Source organism: Lichenostomus cassidix, chromosome 12 (genome assembly GCF_008360975.1).
Source record: "Lichenostomus cassidix isolate B80296 chromosome 12, HeHo_3.0, whole genome shotgun sequence".
NCBI classification, from domain to species: Eukaryota; Metazoa; Chordata; class Aves; order Passeriformes; family Meliphagidae; genus Lichenostomus; species Lichenostomus cassidix.
In genome coordinates, this window is record NC_139493.1 from 8,338,595 (window position 1) to 8,348,879 (window position 10,285).

The window sequence follows — 10,285 nt, forward strand, 5'->3', positions numbered from 1 at the left end:
GGTGAGATGCAAGGAGAAGTAGTCTTCTATTCAACAAGTTTCACAATACAATAAGGGGAAAATTTAGACTCATAAATATGATAAATTTCCATTGATTTTCCCTTATTGGGCATTGATAGTTCTGAGGGATAGACAATTTATCTTGACATGACAAGAAAGTCTCCACAGTAAGTGACAGTGGCAGAGCCACAAATTCTCTGGAATTTACTTTATGGTATCTTGGTTTTAAGACCAAGGGATAAGGTTTCAAAGACTCTAGGAACCACACATTCTTCTTTCTTGGGCTACAGCTGCTGACAGTAGTCCTATGGTAACCCTGCAGTACATAATTACAGCACAGATTTGAGCACTGTAGTTCAGTGTTCAAGGATCACACTGGAGAAAATATCAAAATATCAGCAGTGTCCTTTCCAGCACCCATCTGACAGCTGCTCAGTGCACTTGACTTCCATCAGCATCAGAATATGATCTGTGCATCTTATAGTGAGATTTGCTGCGAGATGTTTTCTAATACTAAAAACCCTAGAATATGGTAAAAGTATATTTCTGTGAAAAGGGAAACTATTTATTTTAGTACTCCAGACTGTGGTAACTACATAAACACTGTTGACATAATCTAAATAACAGCAGTAATTTTTATTCATTTCAGTGTTCAGAAAAAGCTGCCACAGGCCTGCCCTGTCCTTTGTTATCTGGGTTTAGACATCTTGATCAAGTCTTTTTCCAGAAAAACAATAGCTCCCCTGATTTCAGTGGGGCAGCATTTCATTTAATATAACAGGTATTTACAGGTACTAGCTACCTTCAGTCTTCTTTCAGCTAAACAAAAAAAATACTCATCCCTCTGTAATGTATACCACAGACCTCAGTTTTCATTTAAAATCAAGCCATTTTCTCACCTTAAAATACCATTTAATTCTTCTGTGATTTAAGAACAAAACCTTTGATTTTGCTTTCACCATGAGATGCAAATTAAACTGCCAAGAGGTCTTTTCCTGCAATTCTGAGTAGCTTCAAACCCCAAAAGTGTGGGTGGTGGCAGCATGAACAGCTATGGAAATTTTCTTTGAAAGTGACCTGTTTATCAGTTAATTTGGCCATGGGCACTTCATTCCTATATATGATCAGGTTGCACAGAATGTATCACTTGAAACAAAAAAGACACTTTCTAACACAGCCATTACACCTTATTGGAGTCTTTTAGAAGAATATCACTTCATTTAAGTAGTAATTCTATTTAGGAAGAATAGCAGTGAGGTTTTCATCTGTCTGCTCAGAACTGAATACTCCATGCTGCCACGGGAAATTTGTTGCAACTCCTAGAAATGCCTTATAATGCATTCAGAGGTCTTGTGAGATGCTAAAAGAAAGAAGCCTGACTTAAAAAAAAAAAAAAAAAAGAGGTCTAGAAATCTAAGTTCTCCTTTTGGTCACATGAAAATACATGCAGGGAATTATTCATACAAAGGTATAAATCCAGCTAGTCCTGGATGCAATATAATTCTGATTCAGTCTGAATTCAAGGCACACAGGGAAAGAGGTATACCCCTGATGAGTCTGAAGAATTTCTTATTCCTACCTCAAGCCCTGGAGTGTATTGAGTGGCCAGTTCCAAGGTAAAGAGGGAGGGGAGACTTAAGTTTAGGAGAGAAAAGAGAATAATTTTGAAGCAAAGAATAGGCACTGAAAAGCAAAATAATAAAAGGAAGAATGCAGTGGAAATAACAGCATGGTTTCAGGTGAAATTGCTAGGCTGTGTGAGGGAATGAGGCATGAACACCATTTGCTTGTGTATTGTGATCTGAAGTGGAGAAAAAGACATTCAGTTATTCACCTTCTCTCTGCACTGCATAACTTTTCCCAAGAGCTGTCCAAACAGAATATTCCAGTTAACCTCATTTAGCTTCCTAGGCCTGACGAAGCACCCACAGCAGGGAGGGAAACAATTTGGCTTTACCTTCTTATCTTTGGTTACAGTAAAAGACAGTTCCTTTCTGATGGTATTTGTTACATGCTACTGAGGAAACAAAAATGAAATCTCTTCTAAAAGGATGAAATGCACACTTCTGTATGTATCAAATGCACCAACCTACTTTCTGGTCCCCAGATAATGTAACCTATATTTCACTGTGTGATCCTGGCTGTAAATAGACCCAGAGCACTGTGAAACCATTGCTGTTTGCATAACAGGCCATTACTTACCAGGAAATGTTAAGGCATACAAAGCACTCAGTTGGTATTAGCAGGCTGAGAATGGGATGAGCATTTATGATGAAATTCAAGATACGAATTGCATTCAGCTGTGAATTATTTCCTGTCAAAAAGCTATAGATCATATGACTTTGATTTAGCTCATATGAAAGATAGACAGGTTCAGAAAAGAAGCTACAATATAGAAAGCATCTGTAAGAAAAGCCTGTAGGGCTTTATCAGTGTATTTTAGACTAAAGATTCAGTTCTGTTACCTGAAAACTTTCTTGCATTTTATATAACTTTAGACAAGCTAGATTTAAAAATTTTATTGTGTGGAAGAATCTTTTTTCCTCTCTGATACTGAAAGTTCTTTTGTACAGATTTACCTGTCCTGGATATTTAGGTGACATATTGGATACCAGACATTCAAATTCTTTCATTCTTACAGGCCTTAAGTATGCACTGACTGTCTTTTTTCCAGTTATTCAGAAGGTTATTGTTATTAAGAAGGTTATTGAAGAAAATACCACTCATGAATACTCTGATCCACCATTAGTAAAGGTAATTTTGGTGAACTGCTCCATCAGACTTTGAAAAGTCCAGTTGTTAAGCAAACTTCAGCTGACCTCAGTTCACCTCAGTTAAATAGAAGTCTTCAGAAATACAATAAAAATGTGCATTGCTGTTATCTTGAAGGCAACAATTCAGAAGTCAGAAGGTTATACTCTTGAAAGAAAAAATCTCACATCTGACAGATACTTCCATGTTATTGTTTGAGGGAATAAGAGTGATTTTTTCTTACTTTTTCCACTTCACACCGATGAAGATCTCCTCAGTGCTGAAGAAGATGAGGAAGTTTTGACTCTTTTGTATCATCCATGTCTGAACTGTTACTTTGACCCAAAATCTGGGGAATACTACAAATTGGCATAGTCAGAACATCAGAAGATACAATTTTGTATTCACAGTGTCTTCTAACATCTTGCAAAATCTGACTCAGCCATATAATTTATTATGTAACTTAAAACTTAAACAATAAGTTTTGTAACCAAATTAATATATGTGGCAAACAGTGTCTTTTGCTATTTTTATAGCTTTGTATTGTTGCAATGCAGTGGAAAATCACATAGCATAAAAGTTCCTTGTGTCTAAGACAGTTATTTGTTAGTCTAATTTATTTCCAATATTCACAGCTTACATATGAAAACAAATGAAGCTGAATTAAGAAAGTTGGTGGTGTTTATCTGTAAATTGTGGTTTTACTCAAATAAAAAAAGAAAAACATTGCTTGCTTACTGTGTGCTTTTAATTGGTGTGAAACACTGAGGGTTTCAGCTACTGTCAGCTTTACTGCTGTAAACACAGTGCTGAAGAGCTGTGAGGGATTGGTCCAACACTCAGAAACTGGAGCCTGGTTTCAGGTAAGGCAAGGAGGTGTGTATGTCATTCACACAGCAAGCTGTGCTCAGAGAGCAGGTGGAACATGTTTGTATGAGTTTCTCCATTACACCTTGCAATAAAATAATGCAATTCATTTAACCCATCTGTATTGGGTTTCAGTGCAGTTTTCAGTGAGGGTCCTAAAGTTCCAACTTAGAATTTTAGATTAGCTGCCTCACTGTGCATTTTGGGTTTATGGTATGTAAAATACCTCTACTGATCATGGAGAAAAGCTACAGATAATAAACAGATCATATGTAGCATTTGAAAATGAAAACATTATAGGAAACTAATCAAATACTGTGCATGTATTTTATTTGTTTTATTTATTCATGGATTTATAACTGAGCATGGATACTGCATACTGTACTTTGCTCTAAATCCAGTTAATTAACCTGACCCTGATGTTTCTGGCTGTGACTTGGCTCCGAGCTGTGCCTGACATTCCCAGCCCCAGAGCAAGTTCAGTGCTGCTTGCCAAGAGCATCCCCCACCCAGCAGGACACTTGTCTAGAGGGTAAAGAAATCATTAAAGCATCAGCTGCTGGGTATGAGAGAAAAGATGTTGAGTAGGAGAGCATGGCATGAGAATCAAAGGAGTTGTGTTGTAATGGAGTTGGGTCAGTGCAACAGCTTTGGAGTCCACCAGCTCAGTACATAACATTTTCCTGGAGACAGCTAAAGGGAATGTGAAAGTCACATGGCAAAATTGATCTATAGGCATTTCTGGTGATTCTTGTTCTAAGTTTCTACTAGATTATATCTAGTGCTATCCCACTGTAATTATTTTCAAGCTGACTACTCAGTGAATTTTAAAGAATAATGTATTTGAATGTCATAAAGTGAGCTTAGTAAGCTCACTGCAAGTGATTTAAAATTATATGCCTGTAAATTATATGTAATTGTAGATCCCAGTTAATGAATATCCTAGAATCAATTGAAAATGCAGTTGTTAATAGTGGCTTGGCAAAAGATCAGATTGTGTATTTGGCTCTGGGGCAGGTACAAACATATCATCACAAATTGATTCAAGGAAGAGTAGCACTGAAATCCACAGGAAGACAGATACTGCACCAAGAAAATTTACTTACCCTGCCTTAGCCAGAAAGATTTGTACCTGTTCTTGCTAATGCCATAATCAGTTTAAAAGTTCAGTGAAATCATAATTTTGACTTTCAAAAATCAGATGCTTGCTTGTACATGCTAGTGCATATCTAACTTTAGCATCATTAGGGATCAGGACCACACTGCTTCTGTCTGTGGCAAGAGTATTTAAAACAGTTATTAATTTTCTTTTCATATCCACGTCTCAGAGGAGAGGTTGGGTGTCTTAGGGCACCACTGTGAGTCCAGACTGGGTCTCTGGTGCATTTGAGATACCACTAAAAATGAGATGCTTTTTCCTCCCACTCTCTTGGGAGAAAAGAACCCAACTAAATCCTGGCTGCAGATTGGTGTCAGAGGGATTGTCTGCCAGCACCTGTCTGGGTGGATGTGCTTGTCCTGGCCTCACAGCAGGCAGTCACTAACCTGTCACGTACAGAAGTGCACCAGCAGGCATCCAAAGCCTGGGCAAAAGGGACTCCTTGGAGGCTCCACGCTCTTATCCCCACCTTTAATGAGATAAGGACTCAGGTGAGTAGAGACAGCAGGTTCAGGGTGAGTCTGTTGTTCCCAGCTCATAGTCAAGTACAAACACGATCTGTTTGCTTGTCATTAGCACAGTAATATTTTATAGGTAAGCAGTTGTAACCTGCTCTTCAAAATCAGCAGTTTGGGATCCTTGCCCTTTGTGTTCTGGTTAGCAGCTTTATGTCTTCAGCATCCGTGGGGATTGATTGCTGTGGTGCTGTGAGCAACACCTCTGGCTTGAGCAGCACAAGAGGCTCACAAGGGCTCTGAGTTTTGCTCACAATGTTTTTCTTAATCATCATCCTGTGAACCTCGAACTGAAGCACTGCTGACACGCAGCAGGCTTTTTGTTGAGCCAGTTTGTCAAAGCCAGCAGTTATGGCAAGTGATGAGGAACACAGAGACTTGCTCTTAGCAGTCCTGTGCAATGTTTGAGCCCACAGGAATCACACAGTTCTCACTGGAGCTTACTTTCCAACAGGTAAAAAGACCTGTGTTTGGGTAGAAAGTTTCAGGTTAATGAAACTGCAGGGATTTATTTCTACAAACCTAGCATCAGTTATGATTTTTGGAAACAGAACTTTTGAAATGCAGGAAATTTTAGTGAGGCTACATTAATGTTTCTTGGATCTGCATTAAAAATAGAGGAATTGAAGTTAGCTTGGTAGAGCTGCTGGAGTCAGCAGATCACAAGGCAATCAATTGGTCTCTCAGGCCTTTCTATGTTCCTTACACATGTGAGATGTGACTGACATCTCTGCTTTGTTTCCTCTTGCTAAAAAAACACAGTCAACCAGCTTTCAGATAATTCAGAAGGAAAAAGAAATCTTTAAAATACTTTTTACTGCTTTAAACCACAGCCCAGAGCAGCGTGTTTCTATGTTGCTGGAATGATTCTCCCCATTTCTTATTCTTTTTGTCTTAGTTCCATCTGCCAGGGTTTTCTCCAAAGTCCAGCCAAATTACAGGGTTCCATGTCTGTGGAGAGCAGCAGCACTGAGGTGCACTGACAGCTTGGTACCTTGATAACCCACATGGACTCCTCCAAGCAGCTCTAGGACTTCATAACCCTGCAGTGCTGTACCCAAGTGTTGTCTGTACCTCTGAGCCTCATTATGCCAAACAAAGAACACACTCTGTCCTGAGGAGCTTACAGTAAGAAATCAATATTGATTTTTCTCCTCTGCTGCCGTGGTTACTGGGTGAGAAAATATGAAAAGTCATGCTTTATTATTCACATATTCTTCAGCCATAAAGCATTCTGTTCAGAGGCACATCCTCTAAACACTGAGTCAAGTGGCAAGGATACACAGGCTGGAAAATCCTTGAAAGTAATTTTGCATAATGCATTTCATATTCAAATTGTTTTCCATGGTATTTCTTTTTTTCAGAAAAGGGCTTAATTTTTTTAAGCAATGGGCTACATGCAAAAGGAAAAGACAATCCAGTCATTCCTATGTGTTATTGCTGATAATCACTGCTTTTCTCATGGTTACTATAGAAACTTGGCAACCTTATCTGCCACCTTTTTTGGCACCTTGAAAAAAACTATTTAAATTGAGTTCCCTGATAAACTAAAAGCTTGGCTTCACCATACCCATGGGAATATGCAAGTGTAACAACATTTGTCATGTCTTCTTATTTGGTGTTTAACTTGCTCATTAGCAGCTGTGCAGGCACTTCTGACTGTGATGTTTGGGGATCCTGCTGCAGGCACCAGTGCAAATGCAAAAGTCCTGGATGAAACCCAGGAACAGCCATGAGCTCCCAAGGGCTCTCAGGCAGCAGCCCAGGAAGCAAAGACCTGAGCAGGGTTTTGATCTCATCACACCACTCTAAAAGCAGTTCTGTTTCCAAGTTTGACAGTTTTCAAGTGGACAAATTATCTGTGGGCATTAAACTACATGGCAAGAATGATTATGAAGGTTCCTGTGGTAAATCAGTGGTGAATCAACAGTCTTGTGATGCTTTTAATCCCTTTCCAAGTTTGTGCCATCCAGTCTGCATGGCAGATGAGAGTGGATTCAGGCTGGGGATGCTGAGGAGCTGAGAGACTTTTTTGGAGGTGAGTACAAGGCCAATGCAAACACCAGGTGGCCCAGCTGAGCTCAGCTCCCCAGCAGTTTCACCTTTTTCTTGTTCTAAGGGCAACAGAATGATGTTTGTAATAAAGGCTGTTGTTCTAGTTCTGTCAAAATGTGGCCCAGATAGGATGCTCTGCTCACACAGCCCCTGCACTGGTGTCCTTCAAGATCCCTGCACAGAAATCCCTCAGCACTGGAAGAGAAAGGAGATGTCAACACCTGAACAGCTGCTGTTGGCTCCTGGCCATCAGGCACGGTGGTCCAGCATGGGCTGCTGGGGGGCAGAACATTCTGCTAAAGCCAGAGCATTTGGTGATCCATCCCTGCAGCTGGGGCATCTTCAGCACATCTCAGGGTTTTAATTTGTTACCATGTTCTTTCACCAGGAGTTTTGAAGAACAGACAGGTTTGAAAGATACATGGTTACAAAACAGCAGAAGAAAAATGCTATCAAGAGCCATTAAATAGAAAGTAATTTTACTTTTGCAGTGTGGCTGGAGTGCTCCTGGGTACTGACACTGAGTCCTCATCCCACTCCTCACAGGTATTCTCCCCTGGCATTTCCAGAGAAGAGGTTCAGGCTATATTAATAGTGAGTCCTCTGCCCTGACCCACAGAGCCACGGTAAAATACTTTTCATAGAGAAACCCAGCTAGGATCCCAGTACAAACTGCTAGTGTACTTCAAAATATGTTTACATTACACTGCTTAGAGGGTTTTTCAATGAAAAAGTTTATTATTGGATGATTGTGCATTTTATCTGCATGGGAGACCAAAAAACCTGAGGTCACAGAAATTACTGACGTTGTTTTAGAGCACTGCATATTTATTAGGCCATCTGCTGCTGCAGCACTCAAGGCAGAAACCTTCATACAGGCAATCTATTCACAGCTACTGTTTTACCACCTGATGTGCAAAATATCAAAGCTCTGGATGCATTTATTACTGCACTGAGTAATTTTCTAATGAATACACAAAGCTCAGGAAACATCCCATGCAAGAATTTCCTCTACATTAGGCCCAGTTTTCTCACTGGGGCTTGAGAGGAGGAATACCATTGTGTCAATGCTCTGAAATGTTAGTAGGGTAAAATTGAGTCATTCCAACTGTGTGCAGGGGCATGGGGCATGGGACATACCCATCACACTGCTGGGGTTGAGCAGAGGAGAACAGGGATGGACAGGGGCCATGTGGGAGAGTCTGGAAACCCACGAGGGGCTCCTGCCATCCTCAGCAAGCTGCTGCTCCTCTGCAGTGCCACACAGTCCCCAGTGCATCAAGGGTCCAGGGTGCCCAGTCCCAGTGCTGCCTTCTCTGGGGTGATACCAAAGGGGTCAGAGCTAAACACTGGCCTTGCTGTGAGACCCCAGATATGAGCCCATTGTGTCCTGGGCAGCAGTGACAGAGGTTATTCAGAGGGATGTGTTTCTTATGAGCAAGAGACCCTTCCCCTGTGCACACTTAGAGCAAGGCTGGGATTCTACACTCAACCCAGTGCAAAACATGGAGAATCCTCCATCTCTGGGTGAAACAGCTTCATCCTGCCCGTGGTGTCTGCCATGGCAGCAGAGCTGGGGTGGTGAGGGCCTGGCAGCTCATGGTGCACTGATACAGCACAGTGCCCTGATCACTTGCTGAGCTTTACACCTCATCTAATATGATCTAGAAACCCTCCTGTGCCAATAGAAGGAAATGGCTGATCAGTCTGTAAGGTGCTCTGAGGACTTATCTTTCACTGATGTCTGAACATTCAGCCTGTGAGCAAACCAACCCATGGCAGATGCTGAGATAGCTGAGGTCAGCTCACATGGATCCATCCTCCCATCTCCTGCTGCCACGTCCCACCCCGAGCCACCTGAGAGCCATACACACCCACAGAGAAGGTATTTAAGGTATTTACACCTTCCTCCAAGTTAAACAGGGGGCCTGATATTACTTTGTGCACTCATCACATTGAAGGTAATCGTGGGAACACTTTGCCACTGTTACAGGTTAATGAGGCACTGTTTAAATGGGAATGAGATATCTGCAGCCAAATTTACAGCTGGAGTTGTGGCACTAAATCCCAGTCAGAGTCCTGGTGCTGAGCCACAGCACTGCTGCTGCTGCTTGTGGCAGGGAGCTGCACCCAGCCCCGGTGTGGCTGGTGGCCCAGGGGAGCTGCTGCCCCAGCCCCACTGCCTGGGATGTGCTGCTCCCCTCCTCGGGCTCTGCTGGCTCACACCCCATCCATGTGCATCCCAGAGCCCAGAAAACCTTGGCCACAGACATTTGTAGGGCCCTGCCTGAAGAGCTGTGGTGCATGCAGAGCCACCCAGTGAAATAAGGATAAGGGTGTTAATTCATGAGTTTGCTGTCCCTTGCTGGTCCTCTGACACCTCCAGCTCTGCAGCCCTCTTAACAATAAACTCAGTGCCAGGAGATTAAAATGTACACCTATGTGACACCTTATAAACCACATAAATATGAAGTGGCAAGGCCCTGTAACAATGAAGGATTCTGCTCAAAATCTTCAGGCACTAATTCAGTCTCAAGGCTCATTTTCCACTGCAGTGGGTGTGCAGTGCCTTTATGAAACCTTGACTGAATTATAACCCTTTATTCTTTTAAGGCACCTTTTTTTTTTCTATCTTCAGCAAGGTTTTATTTTGACCCAATAATGAAAATAATGAGCATAAGAAACACAAATTCACTTAATGATATATTCTTTTCCCCTGGAAAAACTTGTGATATGCTAGGAAAACAGCTATCAAATTGTAGATTGTTTTAAAGCTAATGGATAATTATTATTTTGTGGAATTTTTTTTCCCAATGAAGAGTTCAGTTTGCTGAATGGTCCCCCTCTCCATTTTCAGCACTGATGTTTCTCTTCCCCTGCATTAACACATTACCAGATGTTATCAGAACAAATGGCTGTGGCTTTTGGCTTTGAATTT

The 10,285-nt window shown here is 41.4% G+C and overlaps 1 protein-coding gene across 1 annotated transcript in view; it reads left to right on the plus strand.

The window, feature by feature from the left end:
- CFAP20DC (CFAP20 domain containing) overlaps window positions 1–3,389 on the plus strand; it is a 63,208-nt gene extending 59,819 nt beyond the window's left edge. The window contains exons 18-19 of the mRNA XM_085072426.1: window positions 1,541–1,555; window positions 3,020–3,389. Coding sequence (XP_084928552.1) covers window positions 1,541–1,555; window positions 3,020–3,126 — 122 coding nt within the window. The 3' untranslated portion in view covers window positions 3,127–3,389. The remainder of the gene's footprint in view (window positions 1–1,540; window positions 1,556–3,019) is intronic.
- The last annotated feature ends 6,896 nt before the right edge of the window (window positions 3,390–10,285 follow it).